The 19562-nt window shown below is 47.6% G+C and overlaps 1 protein-coding gene across 1 annotated transcript; it reads right to left on the reverse strand.

Annotated features, from left to right (window-relative positions):
• Positions 1-12963: 12963 nt before the first annotated feature.
• Positions 12964-18763, reverse strand: LOC141727253 (serine/threonine-protein kinase PAK 3-like). Its single transcript, XM_074533613.1, has 8 exons — positions 18702-18763; positions 17421-17469; positions 16184-16296; positions 15544-15661; positions 14791-14890; positions 14165-14361; positions 13438-13575; positions 12964-13053 (listed from the first exon to the last, which is right to left on the reverse strand). The coding sequence occupies exons 1-8, from the start codon at positions 18761-18763 to the stop codon at positions 12964-12966; spliced, it is 867 nt and encodes a 288-aa protein (XP_074389714.1).
• Between the last annotated feature and the right edge of the window lie 799 nt (positions 18764-19562).

The following is a 19562-nucleotide window of genomic DNA, read 5'->3' on the forward strand; positions in this document are numbered from 1 at the left end:
TAACATACCAGCAAGGCGTCGTGTGATTCGTCAATTTCAAAGGATGCTCCTCAGGCCTGGGGGTCATTGGCCTGTCTAAGTGTCATCCTCCCTTGAGACCCTGCCCCCTTCACCTGGTTGGTAACTCACCTGTCCCCTCCCCTTCCCCTGTCCCCGAGCTTATAAAATGTGAATGAGACCATGCGGCTTTTATTCTGTTATCAGCAGTAGCCCAGTGCAGACATATCTGTGCTCATGGAATAAACATCTGGCTACCTTCTAGCAGAATCCGCTCCCTTCTTTTCTTCACCATCGCCAGAAGCTCTCCCCTGAGGAGAACGGAGTCCTGTCTTGTGCCCCGCTGCACTCTGCCGCCAGCCAAGGTATCTTTGAGGTAAAACACCGCAGAGCTGCCTGTGGCCCAGCAGCGAAGGTCAGAACTGGCCTAGGCACCATCTAACTGGTTATATTGGGATACATATTTCAATAGGTAGTTGCAATGGAAGGTTCACCTCTGATTTAGACTGTGTTTTGTTTTTCCCTCTCATCACTCCCGTATCTGATACAGATGAACAGGTAGTGTTGCCACAGCAATCAGCTGTCCCAGGAACCCTGCCAAGGAGCTCCAAGTTCTTGGCAGTAGTGTCTCCGCAGCAACAAGCCTTCCCGGGAGCCCTGCCAGGAAGGGTGGAGGAGAAGAGCTCCACATTCCTAACAACCCCCCGGCTGCTGGAGGTACTGGCTGAGGAATGTGTTGTATTGGTTACAGGAAAAAAGCCAGAGCCTGCTAAATCATGTCTCAATTCAATACATTGATTTCTTTCAGATGCATAAAAATTGGGCTGCTCTCGAGCTGCAGATCCCGAATTTGACGCCCTTTCCTGAAGCCTCGCCCGCGGGGACTCAGCTGGAAAACCGTCAGCTCCAAGATGCAATCTCGGCATGCTTGTTTCCCCCGCAGCAGCGAATGAGACAGGTTTCAAGGCTTCTAAATGAACTGTCTGTGTCTGTACAGAAGCTTTCCTGAGCTCTCCCGCCTCCACCCCATCCATCTCTTTGGGCAGAGCCATCCTGGCCCCACTCGGCCTCTGGCTGCTGCCCTCCACCTCTGTCCGCCCCCCTGCCCGCTCCTCTGGAGGCAGAGCCAAATCCAAAGCACCCCCAACAGCTGTAACCGGAGGCTGGGGTGCTAAAACCAGCGAAAATCCTGGAAGAGGCTTGGGGAAGGAATTTATACCAAAGGAGTCCTCAGAACTGCAAAGCAATTTGCCCGCCTGAGCCCGGTCCTGGAAGGTAACTTCCCGGGAAGGGGAAACCGTGGCTGGGGTGACCCCCGCCGCCCCTCGGCCAGGCAGAGCAGATCCAGAGCCCCCCTCGGCAGACCCCGCTTGCACAAGTTCAGCACAAGATGCGGCTGCAACTTGTTTGGAAGAGGAGCAGGGCACGAAAACAGCAGCTCCTGTTTTGCAAAGCTTCCCCAAATTCTCATCTCCCTGAGCTGTTCGACTCCCAGCCTCCCCAGAACACAACTCCTGACCCCCCAAATTCTCAGAACACAACGAAAATCCCCAACTCTTTCCTGGGAACTCCACAGGTGGATGATTTCCCGGAGGAATGGGAGGACGCTCCGTCGCAGCATCAGTGACGCAGGGAACCCCGAGAGAAACAGAGGGCATGACCGAAGCTGGAAGCTGATCTGATTCCCCCTTCTCAGGGATTGGGGTGCTGTTCACATTGCCCGGGGAAACCCTGGACATGCCAGGAGAAGGGAAGGAACCCTGAACAAAACCCAAGATTCCCCCAGAGGAGGACGAAGAGCCAGCACCACTCCAAATTAAAGTCTCAGAACCAGGTGTTTTGTTTTGGTGTTCAAGAAAGTCTCTATTGCGATCATTCTGTTTAAAGCTCTCCGTTAAAGCTCTGGAGACAGGCATTAGTTTGACCAAAGTCTCTTCCTTTTTGAGAGAGACTAGATTGTAAATTTTCCAGTTTATCTGGTCCCAGAAATCAAAGGTAAAGGCAGATTTCAAGTCTATATATTGAGTATTCATTTTTGCCCAGATTAATAAGTCTTTAAGTTCATGTTTTGAGATGTCTGAACGTCCTTTATCCTGTAAAATTGTCTCAAGCCGATAAAAGATGTCCCATTCTGTTTTAGATAGATGGTTTCCCATATTGTTGCCCAGGAGCCCCTAGAGCTGCTACTTATTACTTACAAGAATATCAGCTACAGACGATGAAGGGGATGATCCATTCCTCCTTTTAACAGCCTGGGCCTCCAGCAATAGCACTGTCCGTGGTCTTCTTTTCTATTTTTTTATATTCTTCTAGTCTAAAAATCTTCCTCAATGAGAAGCACCATTTATTGCCAGCCGGGGGTCTATGTAAGAATCACAAATGAGACAGGACTACTGAGGAATGTGAATCAAGCTGTTTATTTTCCAGCATCAATCTCATTACATGGTTATGACAATGGAAAGATGCCAGCAGCTCACACCCAGGCAGCAGACCAAGAACTTAATGTTACAACTTACTTTAAAAGTATTTTGACCAATCCCACAAAGCAAAAGCATATTGACATTAGTTCTATCCAACCACTATAAGCACAAGTACCCTTGGGTAAAACAATGCCTGCTTATTTCAAATACAATACCTGCTTGTAAGCCCTAAGATACAATGCACAGAGCTCCATTATTAAGCTTAGAACTTCCTAATATCTCACTAGATATACTTTTCTGCTGCTTAGGGAGTTATTCTAGACAAGCATTAATACACAGGCCATTGTTCTATCTGTCCTTACTTTTCTACTTCTTATATATTTTTTCTGCTGACAAATCTTAGGGCTACTGCTTAGCTCTAATCACAGTTCTGCTCTATCTGAGGCCTGCCTTTTGCAGCTTTCCCAAAATCCTCTGATTTAAAGGATTCCCATACCTTACCTCCCATTTGGAAATGTCAGCCAGCCTATGACTCAGATTCCTGATGCTCCCTCAGACCCTCTTCTGCAAAGCAGTGGTTTCAGAGCTGGTGAAGTCCAGCAGCACCTGGGAAAAGTGAAGCTGTAAATAAGCCCTAGGAGCAAACACCTGCTCCAGCAGGAGCAGTGTGACTCTACCCCTGAGCAAGACTTGCATGGTCCCTCAAGGTTTCCCCTGACCTTGAGCAAAATCTTGGTGGCTCCTACTCCAAGAATCCCTTGCAGACCTGGGACAAAGGCTCCAGGCCAACCCTCCTGCAAGGCAGATGCCATCTTCTGCAGCCACTGTACTCTAAAAGAGCTTGGTGCCAGCCCCTGATGCTCCCCCAGGGGAATCGAGCACCCTCCCCACAGCATACTGACCAGCACACTGGGCTGGGGACCACTCACCCTCCTACCTAGAGTGAGGAACAGCCCTGTGATGTCCACTCTTTTCCCAGGCTAGAAGCTAAAGATGTAATGCAGCGCTTCATTGACTCTGGAGGCAGGAGAGGTGAGCACCATTGCTTCCAGCATGGCATCCACAGCTCTCAGGGTCTGCAAGGATGACAGAGAGTGATGGCAGTGATTCTGCTGCTCCTCCTCACCCTGGTAGACTCATCTGAACTCTCAGGGACAAGACATGATGCACATGCTGTGCGAGAGAGAGACATAAGCAGAGAGTCTGCTGACTACACATAAATATACAAATATCAATTTCAGTTAAAGATTTTAATTTTTTGCGGATTTCTACAACTGTACTGCCTATATGTAAGCATGCAAATATCAGTATATCTATCTAAATATCCACATACCTCTGTGCAAGTATAACAACATAAAACACATCTTTAACTATATAGAGAGGGATCCCAGGTAGTTCATTTTCACAGGCTTTCCCTCGGTAGCTTCCTCCCATGCAGAGCAGCCCTTCTGGAAAGGTACAGCAGATGGACATCTTGGAAGCAAAAGGAATATTGAGTCAACACTGGACCTCGTTTGTGTCTCCCTTGGCAGCACACCTAACAATTTTACCAGAGACTGTAAAACATGGCCTGAAAGGCAGGTTCTCCCCTGGGAATTTGAGGCCTTCTGTTTAAAGAATAGGAATTCTTCCAAGATTTCAAAATGTTAAAGTTTTGAAGTACCCTGATAAAAGCTGCAACACTAGCACTGTAAATGGCACCCACAAGAACTTTGAACAGAGACATTCACATCTCATGAAAAGAACTCCAGCCTTGTTTCTTCTCTGTACCGACAAAGAGACCTCAGGCCTTACTTACATGGTAGAAACTAATGGGTGTTGTGAGATGAGTTATTAACTAACATTGTTACCTGGGATCTAGAAACTACCTTTTGAAGTCAGTAACCGCTCTTTCAACTCTACCTCAGCTCTTGGATCAATTACTCTGATGTCCTTGTTCTGTAGAAGTCAGGCTCAGAGTAGCTGTCTCAGTCATCTCTAAAAACATGTAGACTCTCTTTTTACCAGGGTCCTTTGGCTCAAGGGAACTGTTCCCACAGCTTGTGTGTTGTCAAGTGAAGCTCTCTCTTCCACCACCATGTTCAGAGGCTCAGTTCCTGAAGACTCACCCTGACCCAAAATATTCTTCTTAAAAGAATAAAAAACAAAAATAAAAAAGAAGCAAACCCAAAGATCAGTTGTTATTTTCTTGTAATCATTTTTGGGACTCAATTATAACTGTTCTTCCCCACCCTGGAAGGACATGTAACACAAAGTTAACACTGCTAACATGGTTAACATAGCAAGCCTTTTAAATTCAGATGTTTGACAAATGGAAACTCAAACTCTTACAAAATACCTATAAATCAAAACACAAAATAAAAAAACCTACCAGAATACAGCAAGTGAGAATACATGCCCTCACAGTCTGAACTATGCCCTTGCTTATGGCACTAGCTATAGGAAACAAGAAGAAACCCAGAGGGAGAAATCAAGGTACCTTCCTAGTTACCACTAGACTTACAGGTGTGTTATTACTTTTGAGAGGTCTCGCTGAAACCACTGCACAGTCTGTGTGGTGCAAAACTACATTCATGAGCCATACATTTCGGGCTGTGACTCTCACCCCACCTCATCCAATTACTAAATCTAATTACCAATTAAAAATTACATTTAATAATTGTTAAATTATAACAGTTGCTTGCCTTTTGGAGCTCTTCTCTCTTGCTCCATGTGTATTTTGTAGGCAACTGTTTACTTCTTGGGTAAGTTTCCATTATTATGTGGCAAAAATCTATAGGGTTAAAAAACCTCATAAAGCTAGACAACCTAGTTAGGTTTCTGTTCCACTGAGGAAGTAAAGACCTGAAGTTAAGTACCTGGAATTTATCTTTAGACAGAAAGATATTCTCATAATCACCTGTTATAGAATATAAGTCCCTTCTGCAAACTGGCTAGTCATCAGTACCTTGAAGATGAACGATTGTTTAGAGCCTGCAACATTTCCTTCTATTAAGGAAAAGAAGGCTTCTGAAAACTGGTACATGTGAGTTTACAGAAGACAAAAGGGCATCACACTGGGTAACAGCATATGGATAGTTCCAAAAGATCACACTCCCCACCTTTAGTCTGCCCTTACTCAGATATTTAAAGGGCAATGCCTGTGTATATTAATAGAAATAGACATTTTTTGATGAAGCTGTATAAAAAGATGAAAAAAGGCTGGGTCAATACAAGACCTAAACACCCAGGGAAGTCTGGGAAGGGCCAAGAGTTAAGAAAGGACATTTTTAATCAAAAGGGGGAAACTGTCAAACCAAAGACCTAGTAGTCCCTGAACTACTCAACACAGAATAAGCCACAAATCTTAAAGCACTTCACATCCAGGAACAACAATAACCTTCTCATCACATACTCATGAAGGCTCAAAATCAAAACACCTGTTCCCCTGCAACTCCTTGACTCACAGACTTAATCCCTCTATTCCTAAGGATGACATCTAGGCTCTAATTCACAAAACCTTCAACAATGGAAAATAGACACTTCTAAAAACATTGTTCAAAAGCTGTCAAAACTGACAAAGTTCAAAGTGCTAGCAAGACAATTCACTTAGGGGGCACTAAGGAAGGAGCCTTGCCACCTCTGTGTACCCTGGCACAAGGACAGGCTCCTCTCTACCCAGCACTAAACAGAGCAGTCTAGGCCAGGCTGGAGCTTTTTAAGGGATTCATCAGAATATACATCTTTCTGAAAGACACCCAAGAGAAAGATGAAAATTGTTGCAACACAGAGAGCACCACTGGCAATTTTGCACCAGCTGAAGATTTCCCATGTAGAAACTTAACTGAAGGCACCAGAATATTGAGAGAACAAACTAAAGAAATAGTAGCTTCAACACATACACAAACATGGCATTTCAAGTGGCTACACACTAGCTAAGTCTCATGCAGCAGCAAGAAATGCAGCTAACCTTCTTCTTTTCCTTTGTGTTCAAAACCAAAAGGAGAGTCTGCTTTTGGTGCTATAACAGAATGACCTCTCCCATGCCCCTCTCTGCACGAGACATACTGTTTTCTATACAAGAAGCACCAGCCAGCTAAAGGTAGAGCAAAGGACGCTCACACCTTGTCAGGTGCCATAAAGTATGGACATGCTTTGTAACAACCAAATGTTTATAAATTGTCTTTTCCATAGAAGACATAAAATTAGTGACTCCATCTAACCATTTCCCTGAGTTTTCAACAAAAAATGTTTGTTTTCTGTGGCAATTCTCAAAATACTGTTGAGCATCAAAGCCATAACCTAAAAAGCTTCCTCATGAATGAATCTACAATGTGAATTTTTCCCTTGAAAATGAGCACCTGAATCTGGCCAACACAAGCAGTGGCCTCATGTTCTGGAATGCAGGATAGTTTTGACTCACTTTTTTATATTTTGCTTTTAAACAAGCAGTTAAGTAAAGATTCTTTTACTTCTCAGGCACGTGACGGCACTGAAAGCTCTCAGGGGACACCCCAGTATCGCCATCGAGCAGAGTCGCCTCTAAAGAGGAGGCCAGCTCAGGGTGGGACAAGGGAACATTTTCCCTGAGGGCCTGAAGCACAGCCTTGATTGAGGTCGGCCGGGTCGGGGCTGGCGGCGGCGGGCGGCGGCTCCGCCATCGCGCGCGGCCGGCGACAGTCGCGACACACGGGGGCGCCCAAGGGCCGCGGCGCGAGGGCCGCGCCGGCCCCTGCGCCCGGCACGCGCCCGGGTAACGGCTCGGGCCGGCGGGGGGCGCTGTGCTCCGCCGTCCCTCAGGCGCTCGGGGCCGCCGTGCAGTGAACCTCTGGAACATCGATGAGGTCACCAGTCACGGAAAATTTAGAACTGAATCGTTCAGGCTGCACGTCATCTCACAAGGTCTCCCCTTCAGCCTCCTGCTCAAAGCACAGTCATTCATCGGGTCAGATCGGGCTGCCTGGGGCTTTACCAGTTAAAGGATGCAAAGCCTCTCTGGGGCCTCACTCCACCACATTGTGCTAAGTTTTTCCCTTATCACCAGCCCAAGCCTCTGAAGCTTCAGCTGGTGCCACTTTCTCTTTTCTCCTACCAGGCACCTCTATGAAGAGAGTGGCCTCAGCCCCTTGATCCCATCCTATAGCCCCAAGGTGCTTTCAGATTCCTTACAACTGTCTCTGCTCCAGAACAAACCAGTCCTGGACCCATGGCCTCACCTATCTATCAGTCAATGCCTCGGCCCCTTATCATGGTGGCCTTCCCTGAATTAGTCCTATTTTGCCAATTTCCATCTTAATTTGAGGATCAGGACCTGGATGCAGGATCCATTTGTGGTCTGACACGTGTCAAGCAGAAGTGACAATCCCTTTTGTCTTTGCTGAATTTGATGGAATTCCTTTTAGCTCATTCTTCTGCCCAGTTCTGGTACCTGTGGATGGCAGCCCTGCTCTTGTGCATATTCAGAGCCCCTTCCTCCTCTTCCCTAGAATTTTTTATAATCATCTGCCAGTGTCACGATGGCTCTCCTTTGCTTTGCCCATTGCCCCCAAGTTAAAAGAAAACATCCCAGATTAGACCCCCTGCTGGATCGCACTTGTTGCTAGATATTTCCTTCATTGTTTTGCTGTCAGGAATCATTCTTGGCGTATGCATTTCTGCTGCACCTGGGAAAGCAACACCTCACCCTGCAGGAAATGGTAAAGTTTAAATAATTCAATTTGTACTTATAAAAAGGTTTTTGGTTTACAGTTGGATTTGATCTTAAGGGTCTTTTCCAATGCAATTTGTTCAATACTGCCATATCCTGGAGTGAGGAATGTCAAGTGTTTTATTCAGGGTGATGAGCAGCTCTTGCCTTTGTGCCATGTTATAAAGTATGCTTGCACAAATCCTTGTCTGTCTATTGAATACAATCACAGTTCTGCACATTGTTTTAGCATGTGTTTGACAGCAAACATTTGAATGCTCATTCCATTGACTTTTCTGCTGTAGGCTGCAGATTGATAGCTCTCTTTGTATCTAAATGTCCTAGCAGATGGGCATTGGATTTAACTGACTTTCTTGTGTTTGTACCATGATGAATATCCACACCTGGCAACACTGAGTTGGTATCTGTTGTAATATTCATATGTAAGAAAAGAGGCACACTGAGAGAGCTTGTATTACATGTGAAATTGCATGTGACACAGAAAATTAGGAGTCATTTACTAATTAACAAAAAGCAAAGTCATATTTCACTAGGCATGCCTAGAATAGCGCTGGAGAAGACATAAGACATATTTATTTGAATTTTTCATTCTGTAATACTCTTTACCACTTATTTTTTAATTGAGAGAGAAGGATACTACCAGCAAATAAAATTGGTAATAGAGAAAAATGTCCCTTTTAAACTTCTTATTACAGATGAACTAGTTGCCATCAGTTTTCTCAGGGAACATCCTACTGACATTCTGCAGAGCATGATGTTGGATTACAGTTTGCTTCTAGTGAATAAGGAAAGTTAATCTAGAAATCCTAGACAGAGCTGTGTCAAATTTTTTTTATGGCTTACAGATATTTTTTCCCCAATATTTTGTGACTTCCTTCCCTACACTACTAAATAAATAACAAAGTGTGATTTAAATCTGATCTTCCAGCAATTTCTCACAAAACACAGATATATACACTGAGGATATGAAAACCTGGAGGATAAATTATGTATCTCCTGCTAGTCTGGTGGGGCAAGTGTTAAGTGGTATCTCAATCTATTTGTGTTAATCACTTCCAACATGTTGATTGCCCACAGCAATAAGTCCAGTTGTGTGAAGAAACAGATACTACAAGGGTCAAAGCCAAACTGCTGATGCTTTGCTAGCGTGACCAGTGCCTCTGCCTTATTTTATCAGAGACTCTGATTGTTTACAGTCATCAAAGCTCAGATGAAAAATTTTTATACTTCTGTTTTGGTTATTGCAATCCAAAAGACCATGAAAGTGGCAAGATTGCTAAGAAAGTTCTGTCTTCACAGAATCATTTGCAGTAATTTTCGGCTTGGACAATATCCCTATGCATGTGGGGGTGCATGCACAAAAACTCCAAGGAAACAATTCCCCCCTCACTTACTTGAAGCAAGGATTTTTTTTTCCCATTCCTCTTACATTCCTACAGAGACATGAAATTCAAGGACTTTTGACCCCATTTTGAGCCTAACAATCCATTTTATACATTGAACTTGCTAATCATTGCTTCAATACACCTCTGCCACATGCTATTGAGTTTACTGCTACCATTGCTGTTCTTTCGAGTGATGAATCTTGTTTCACAAGGCTGGCTAGGAAGATGAAAATCCATTTCAGAGTCTCTGACAGGGAATCAAGTCATCATTACTTCAGTAAGCACTCTTAGCTGCATAGTGCATTAATTCTCTTTCTTAGTCCTCCATATCAAAGGTGTGGGGCCTTTCCTGAAATACTGCTTATTTGATTAAATACTGCTAATTTTCCTCATGATGAAGGGCAACTGGGATGTTATTGCCCAACTTTTATGCTTTTCCTTTTAGATCTAGCCACTGGATCCTGTCAATTATATATACAACTAATATATGTATTTATTTATTTACATTTCTAATGGCCAAGCATCCTAGGGTTAATACAAAATTGTACTAAATTTGTATGTAACATAGTTTGAAACTTAACAAAAGGCACCTTTTATATATGTCCATGTATCTGTCCAATTATCTAGCTACCTACCTACCCACCTACTCACCTACCTTTCTACCCAACTCTCTCTACGTCTGAGAACAGCTTTTGTAGTAATCATCTCCCTTTACACTAATTTTCAGATGTAAACCCAAGCATGCATTTACTGGAAAACACCTGTTGAGCACTAATTTATACTGTCCACCTGGTCCAGTTGAATTGTGAGCTGAAAAAAAATCTGCAGCCTAAAAGGGGAGAACATTGAAGCAGAGCAAGACACCTATTTTGTTGTGGGGTTTCCTTTATCAGAAAAGGTAAATTTAAAATTTGTTCTTGTTGTTCTACTTCTCCTCTTCAAATGAAAGTGGAGAACAAAGGAAGTGGAAGAGATACACCCAAAGACCCATCCTTCTAATGTGGAAATGAGTTTAGAATGGTTTGGCAAAGATCTTTGTGAATGGAGCCAGGTTGTGGATCTGACTGTCCAGTTGAGTATCTGTTCTTTCAGGTCATTATTTTTGTGGGGTTTGACCTGGTCTCTCCTCTTAAAAGGACGCTGTTGCTTCTACCTTGTACAACTTTTAACTACTTCATTCCAGAAACTACTGTGGCCTTGATAGAGTGCTGAAATGCTGGGTAGGAAAACTGAAAAGTGAAATTGAGTGTGGATCAGATCCATAAGCATAAATCCTGCTCAAAATAAGGAATTAAATTTCACCTAAAAATTCACAGGAATGTCCACAGAAATGCCGTGAAGAACTGATACTAAAACTGGAGACATGGCCAAGGCCTTGGTGACTGGCATTTAACTGTGATGGTGAGCCAAAGACATGGGTGAGAAGAGAGAGGGTAACACAGAGCTGCAGTAGCCCTGGATGTATGTGTAGAGGCACAAGGAAATGCAGGGACCAGGTCTCCTGTTGTAACATCACTGGGTGGGAGGAACACCACCAGGAGAGGGATTGTAACCTAACATCCCTCACTGCTTATATTCAGGGGCCAGACATCCTTTGACTGTGACATCACTGGGTGGTGGAGAGCAACATCACCAGGAGATGGACTGTGATATCACATCCCTTGCTGGTTATATGTGTGCCCTGCAGAGCCTGGCTGGCCCAGTTTAGCTCAAGCCTGGACTTCTACTGAGTGTGCCTGCAAGTGGGAGCTCCTTCTGGCCCTCGGTTCTCCCCAGCCTGCTGCAGCAAGAAGACATGGCCACGGAGACAGACTGGAGCTGCCCCATCTGCCACAACACTCGGAGTGATGTGGCTTCTGCTCTGCCTTGTAATGACCAGTTCTGCCTGGGCTGCATCCTGCGGTTGGCAAAGACAAATCCAGCGTGCCCACTCTGCAGCAGACCTGTGGAAATTGTCAGGTTTTCTGAGCGGAGTGAATGGGACTACCTACAGTTTGCCATCACAGCCTCAGAAGAGTTGGCAGAGGACAGCAGCCAGGCAGGGAGCGCTCCATTCCTCCTGACCCAAAACAGCCCCCATCAACCTGGGGTATCCCCTCCACCTTCTCTACAAAGGATGCTGTCTCCAGACGAGCAGGGGGCTACAGAGCCAGAGTTCATAGGTGGCCTCCCACCTGAGGTCTGGGCAGAACTTTTCCAAAGGCAACAGCAACTGCTGGACCCTGTGCTTCCCTGGCTCCGCTGGAGGCTGGCAGCAGTCTATCAGGACCAGTGGTGGCGAGCAGAGGCTGCAGAGGGCTCTATCCTGCATGGCCTCTGTGTCTGTGGTCTGAATGCAGAGACCTTGGTCGAGCTGCTGGAGCCTCTCCTCAATGGGCACACAGCATCACTGGTCTATGGCATCATCAATGTCATTGCAGGCCAGTGCAGGGATGAAGCCCAGAGGCTGCTGTGCTTCGATCATGCCAGGACCAACTCCAGTAGCCCCAGCTACACTAGCTCCCAGGAGGTGATGCTTGCCAGTGAACCCACAGGCTCCGAGGCAGAGGAGGAAGCTGGTACACAAGAAACTGGTCTCCAACAGAGTCCCAGCCACCCCTCATCTATGACCAGCTGCTCAGAGCAGGACCAGCCCCAAGAAGAGCAGGGGCAGACAGTGACAGCAGCAGGTCCATCTGCTCAGGGCTGTAGCCCCTCTGCTCCTGACCAGAGCAGGGACCACTCTTCTGGAGACCCCCAGCATGCCCGGAGGAAGAGAACCCCCAGCCTCCAGGATTCTCCCAGACCCAAGAAGAGGCCACCTCACCAGCAGCACTAGCACATGTCAAGGAACTCTTCAGCCAAGAAAAAAAGAAATAAATAAATGGTAATTTCCCTGACAAAGTCTCTGAGTGCTGCTTTCTCCCTGTTCTGGTGCCTTTCTCTGCACCTCATGCTCTACAATCAGCAAGAGCCCAAGAGCTCCCAGGACGTTAGGGCCATTTCAGCAGAGACTCCTCACACAGGAAATCCTGCTGCAACCGTGATGATTGAAAAGCTTTTGAACAAACACCAGGCTGTGCTACAGAGGTATCAGCAGTAGAAGACTGACCAGGCATTCATCACATGAGAAGAGGAAAATTTTGATAATGCCTAAGAGAATTTCTGCCTAAGACATTAGTGGAAAATGTACAGTTTGATGACATACAGACAAAGGACTGGTACAGCCTGAAGATACAACCAATGAGAGTTCATTCAATCAGTGGGAGGGAAAAGACCTATCCATTAATGTAGAATGCATTCTAATCTGTATTAGTGTTGAGGACTATAAAAAGAGACTTATTCAAAGGCTAAGAACAAAGGGAAGCTTCCAGTACAGTCAAGGTGTTATTTATGACAGTATTTATTTTGACTACCAGTCTCAACAAACTACAAACTACGAACTATAAAACTACAAACTACAAACTACAAACAATAACAATGGCCTCTTCCAGGGCTAGTATCTCCTGTTGCCCATAAACTGCTGAATGGCCATGATGAGAGGTGTCAGGTCGGAGGTTGGCTTGGCTGATGTTACGAACGGATGCTGCCCAAAGAGAAAAAAGAAAATATGAACTTGACCTTTCCTCACAGGCTGAAACAGGCTTTCTCTGGCTACCAGAAAGATACAGAAAGCAGAAAGGAGGGCATTGTGGGCACCTCTGTCTCCACATCCAGGACCTCGCTACATGAGGCAAACATGGCTCCCAATCCCACAAATCCATGAATCCAGATGAGGAGATTTGGTCTAGGTGACCTTGAAAGGCTCCTTCCAAGGCATCCTAGGCCAGGATTCTCCTTTGTTTTCCTTTGCAAGCCCCCAGACTGGAGATACTTAGGAGCGGGGCCCATCAGATGCCTTGGACTTGAGCAGATGAGGAGCCCCTGGCAGCGGGCAGCTGGCGCAGCCTGCAGCCGCTTTGCCTTTTACCTGCAGCAGTTCCTGGGCAGACCAGCGCCTGTCCTCGTCCCTCTCCAGGCAGCAGTGCAGAAAGTCTCGCAACCACGCCGACTGTTGCCTGGGCTTCTGCAGCTTCGGCCTGCCCCCGCTGCTGATCAGCTCTTGAACCTAGAGAAGAAGGAAGGAAATGCCACACTCTACCTGTCTCCTTCGCACCCCAAACTGCTCACACACACTCCCCTGGACAGCCTTCACTCTTCAGTGGCACTTCACTCCCTGCTACATCCTGGCAGATACATTTCCAGCCCCTGCTGAAAGGACCCAAAGCAGCCCTAGCCAGTCCAATACGCAAAGGCTCTTGCCTTCACCCGATTTCACTGGCTGATGAAATTAGGAGCAACTCCATCAGCAAAAGCACACTTGGCTTCTCTGAGAACTGACACCAGCTCTACAGGCTGGTGGATTTGGAGGATGAACTTTGGTCTAATTCCACTGTTTCCAAGGATTATTCCATACAATGCAGCTCAGCACTGCTCACTGCTCCCTTAGGCAAAGCTTCCGTCAAGCAAAAGGCATCACGATTCTTTGTGCTGTTCCTGCACTGAATTGGCAGAGGGGATGATCTGGACAAGGAGCACGAGACACTATGCAGCCTGGAACCTCTCATTTGCAGGTGTTCTAGCAAGCTTGCCAGGCAGAGCAATGGGAGCAGATTTGGTTTGGGTGACAGCAGAATCGGAGAGCAGTTGCAGCGCACCGTGCGGGAGGTTTCATTCCAGTAAGGAGGCGCCCCTTCCACCATCTCGATCGCCACAATGCCAAAGGACCAGATGTCCACTTTGGGGCCATAGAGCTTCCTGGTGAAGATTTCAGGCGCCATCCAGTAAGTGGTCCCGACAGCTGATCTCCGTTTGTTCTGCTCAGCACTGAGCTCAGCAGCAAGGCCAAAATCAGCTGAGGAGAAAAAAGGAGGCAGCGTGAGTGAGGAAAGCAAACAAAAGGAGTCCCCATCTTGACATGGGTCCAAGAAGGCAGCGTGGAACCCAGCTGCCATAAAGGGGCCATGCTGCCATTCCTTGGGCCTGCTAAAAAAGAAATGCAGAACTGGCCACTTAGCAAAAGCCCCCAGTTTCAGACAGTGGCTTTTAGTGCCCTGAAGCTATTAGACTGTGAGTGCCTTGCTTGGGAAGGGACACATCCACAAGCTAAAGGCACTCCTGAGCCCTTGTTCCCAGCAACACCTCCCTGCACCTTGTGGCTGTGCTCTGCGCTTGCAGCAGGGTAGCCTGCGCTGCCACAGGCACCGTGCAGGGAACCAGCAGTCACCCAAAGGCAGCCCCACACCACAGCCTGCCACGGCTCAGCCTGGCCAGCAAGATCCACCCAACTTGACAGATCCGTCCAGACTCAGGAGAATGTTGTGGCTTTTGACGTCCCGGTGGATCACTTGCTTGGAGTGAAGGAAATCCAGGCCTTGCAGGCACTGAGAGAGGAAAAAGAAACACCAGCCTAAGTGGATTTCATCCCACAAGCAGGGAAGTGGCACATCTGCAACACTGCCACATTCTTGGGCCATGCTGAGCCATGGCGGGACAGGCTGCTGGCAAAGGGCAAGAGCTTGCAGCTCCAACATGAGGACAGCAGTGCCTTTCTAAGTGAGGGTGCATTTGCTTCTGAAAGAGAAAGGGCAATTGTTCCTCTGGCCACTGCCCTGCAACCACAGACGGAAGGAGCGCTGCTGCAGTGGCTGTGCTCTTCCCAGCCAGGCAACAGTGGATGCTTTTGCAAACAGCACTTTGGGTGCAAGGCTCTCCTTTGAGGCTCAGCTCTCTGAGAGTCCTGCAAGTATCTCTTTGTCTTTGCCACTTGTTTGACGTTGCACCACCAGCACCTTTGCCCTTCAGGGATGCAGCAATGCAGCACACACAGGCTCCAGGCAAGTGTTTAGAGAGGCAAATACAAACACACTAGAAGAAGGGCAGGGACACTGGCAGGCACTTCAGATGCTCTTGCTACTGCCAGTCATAAGAGAAAGGCAGCAAGGAGGCTCCGGAGATGAAATCTCTCCTCTCCTTATCACCCGTTTGGAAGGACCATCGCGACCAAGCCATGGGAAGCACAAGCACCGTCCCTGACCTCCCGAGAGACAGCTGCTATCTCTCCTTCTGCCAGACAAGTCTCCCTGATGACATCGTGTAAGGAACCTCCATCCAGGTACTCCATCACCAGCCAGAGTTGCTCGTCCAGCAGGTAGCTGAAAGGAGGAAACAACAGCCTGGAGATGAATGTGCGCACTCGCACCACCCGATGCATTCTTGTTTCTGCGTCTCTCTCAGAGCAAGACAGGAGGAAGTGAGGAGTCATGCACTATGCTCTACAGGCCTTGAACTCTGGGCAATCTAAAAGACTGCTTGGTATCCACACCAACACAACAGGCCAAGGGAAATAGAATCTACAGTGCTTTGTCAGCACTTCAGACCCATGGGGGAAAAATCAAACCCCAAACCAAAGAAAACCACGGGCAGAGAGCACAGGAACTTTGAGGCTGTTGGCTCGGTAAGATGGAGCCAAGTCCGGCCTTTCAAGGCGCCCTTCAGACTCGGTATGCCAGAAAAGATTAACACAGCCCCAGTGCAATCTCCTCCCAAGACGCTGTAGATCAGCCCAGAAACAGGAATGAACAGCTCCATCCTCTGCCAGCCACCAAAGGAGTGGTTAAACCTCTGGCTTGCAGGATGTGAATGACCTCTCGCGGCAGAACAGCAGAACCACTCACCTGTCTACATAGCTGACAAGGTTGGCATGCTTATTGCCACGCATGACCTGGATTTCATTCAGGCACAGTTCGCTGCCGCTCTCTTGCAAGAGACTAATTTTCTTTATGGCCACCTAAAACGACATAGAAAGCCATGAACCAAAGAAGTCTGTGGCACAGGACCACAAGGGCAACATGGAGACACTGATTATGGGATGATAGTACTGGGCTGGGCCAAGCTGCCTTGTGACAGGACATCAGAGCGCCTGCTTGGGCACCTCCCAGGACACAGAGCCACATACCCTTTGCCTTCCTTGGAAACCTGGGAGAAACACGCTCTAAGCTCTCCACCTCCAAGCTCTAACAACACTCACACTGCCCCAGGGCCAGTCTTCCCCCAAGGTATTACTTTATCATCGTCATGCTCATTCACACACCTCTTGCAACCAGGAAGCCATTTTCTGCTGGTAAAAATGGAGGGAAAAACTGCTGGGAAACCTTTGGCACTTCTAGGGTGTTTGGTCATTCCTCCAGCAACCACTGGCATTCTCTACTGCACAACAACAAAGCCAACTCTTACAGACACGACAGAAAAAATGCTGTCCTAAAAACATTCTGAGGTTTCTTCCCTTTAAGAAATACAACCCCAATACTACATACTTCACGGAGAAAATGCCTCCAACAAAGACAATCCTTGCACTTCCTCACTTCAGGAAGTATTATTTTGCTCCACTGAAATATCTTCCTTCACACCACTGACATTTGAAATTACTGCCTGACTGCTAAAAGACATAAGTCCTGCCTTGATCTCCTAGGCGTATACACCGGGCTCCGAGCAGGGCTTAGGCCCTTGAGAGACTCCCTGCAGACCACTCTCTCTGAGCACACTTCCACGGGCAGCACTGCAGGTGCCTACAGAACTACCAGCATGATTCCCATGTACTTGCTGACAGCCAGAAATGAGAACTCAGCAACCCTGCAGCCCCAAAGAGCAGTGCCATGCCCTGAGACACCAGCTGGGCGCTAAGACCCAGGCAGCGTGTCCTCCTCTGACAGCTACCGCCTGGCCTGCTTGCATTCCCTGGGGCAGCTGAGGAGGACAAAATCTGTCCCCACTCTATTTGGCAGGCGGACACTGCTCTGCACTTCATTTCCCCTCGCAGGAAAGCTCTACTGGCACCCAAAGCTCAGCTACAGCTCACAGCAGAGGGAACGGCACTCGAGAGCTGCAGAAGCTGCAGCCCTGCTTGACGCTTACCTCTTCTCTTGTGGCAGTCTCCACTGCCATGCACACCAGGCCAAAAGCCCTAGAAACAAAACAGCAGCGGAGAAAGAAGAAGTCCTTTAGTCCCTGCAAGGGCAAGACACTGCCGTCCAATGGGAAAAAAGCCCCTGGGCAAACAGGAAATGGAACAGGACAGATTCTCATGTGGGTCTTTTCCCCCTTTTCTCTTTCTGTAGCTGTACATGTGTGGGTTTTTTCCAGGAACTTGCCGGTTGGGCCTTCTCCCATCTCTCCTTGGAGTCTGTCTGCCAAACTCAAGCACCACCACTCAGGCCTTCTGAGAAGCCTGAAGCCATGTAACAGCCATGGAGGAAAGCCTCTAGACACAGATTCCTTCTTCAGCTTGCTAGGAAATTAGTGTCCAGCAACAGCCAGAGCAGGCAAAGGCTTCCATTGCTGCACACACAAATGGAGAAGTCCTCAAAACACAGGATCCCTGGACAGCTGCGTTCTGGGTCCAGAGCATTTGGCAGCTGCTTCTCTTCAATGCATCAGGCACAGGGAGGACTCGACTTTTCTGCAGACTTCTTCTACATTTGGCTTCTCACTGAGGAAATGTTGCAAATCAGTCCCATTTCCAGGCAGCAGAGCCGGCTTTCAAAGGGAACAGCTTGGTGGATTCTTTGCAGGAAAGGCCTAAACCCGACAGGATGCACCAGGGGTCTGCCATCAGCCAGATGATGCCTTTTCCTCTGGAGTGCATTGGCACTGGGCATTGCCCTGAAGCTTTGTCTTGTGCCACCTCAGCTACAAAAGACAGCTGCTTCTTTCATTTTGGCTTTTGCCTTGTAGACTAGGCGGTGGCCATCCTGACCACTGAACCCTGTTTTCAGCAAACTACTGGAAAGAAATGTTACCAAGAGCTGTTCCCCGACAGCTGTCAGCTGCTAACTTGACCTTTGAGGCAACAAAGTTTCTCCTCTTTTCATGCCCTTGCATTCTATGTTCTTTTGAGACATGCAAAAATTATTTCTGCTGGGAAAAGCGGCAAACAGGTGAAACACACTTTAGGGGGCAGGAGATCTGCCAGGTGCTGCTCTTTGCTGCAGAGAAGACATTGCCAGCATCCAGGTGTCTTTGCCATGCCTTCGAACCACAGCTATAAATGCTGACCAGTACTGAGAGATCATCAGGCATCATCTTAACGCAGTGTCTGAACAGCTTTGGAGCTTGCCTGACGTCGCTCTGGGGAGATGTGACACCAGCAAAATGCACAGGCCCTCCCTCTGAAGAAGGAGCTGTGGCTGCACTCACCCTTTGCCAATAGTTTCCACTTCTGTGTATACAGCCTCAGGATCTCCCTTGCTCACCAGCATCTCTGTAAAAATCCCAAGGAAAGATGCTCACTTCAAAAGAGATCCCACCCTGCAGCAGATCAGAAAGGCAGCCCCACTCTCTGCCACACCGTGCCCTTTCAACTCAGGCAGGCGGGAAACAACAACACCACCGCACCACCACCACCTCAAAAACAACAGAAGCAAGACAAGCAGCCCTGCAGCACAGATGGCCTGCACCAAACTAAAAGGCTAGACTAAAACCAAAGCACATGCAGAAAGAGTCAGAGGAGACGGGGATCAGAAACCTGTAGCCAAGAGAAGTCATTGTTGTCTGGAAACATTAAGGGCAGCAGGAAAAATAAAACCTTCCTGTTCTTGGCAATCAACACTCTGTGACATTCAGCCAAACCTTGAATCCTTGCAAACATCAAAGGCATCTTGGCTCCTGGCATCATTGTTCTCAACAGCTGCCCTTTGCAGCACAGCAAGAATACTGCAAAGTGCTTCCAGCAGAAGCGCCATCTCCAGCTTTAAGCAGGACAATTTTGCCTAAACAATGGCCTTCTGCCTTTCAGGAGCAGCAGCTCATGTTCCAACCTAGTGTGATGGGCCTTAGGAATGAGGTGCCTCAGCCTTTAGGACAGGCTGAGTTCTGAAGACGACCTTGGCCGTGCCCCGCAGGAGCTCCTTGAGGCCTGAGACTCACTGGCTGGGTCACGGCCTCCTGCTCAGCCAGAAACAATCTCTGGTTTGCCTTTTGCCTCCAGGGAAGCTCAGGCAAAGCCAAGCCAGGCTGAGCTGCTCTCAGAGGCAGGAGCAACAGCCCGGTGACCCCTCA

This window comes from Zonotrichia albicollis, chromosome Z (genome assembly GCF_047830755.1).
Source record: "Zonotrichia albicollis isolate bZonAlb1 chromosome Z, bZonAlb1.hap1, whole genome shotgun sequence".
Taxonomy (NCBI): Eukaryota; Metazoa; Chordata; class Aves; order Passeriformes; family Passerellidae; genus Zonotrichia; species Zonotrichia albicollis.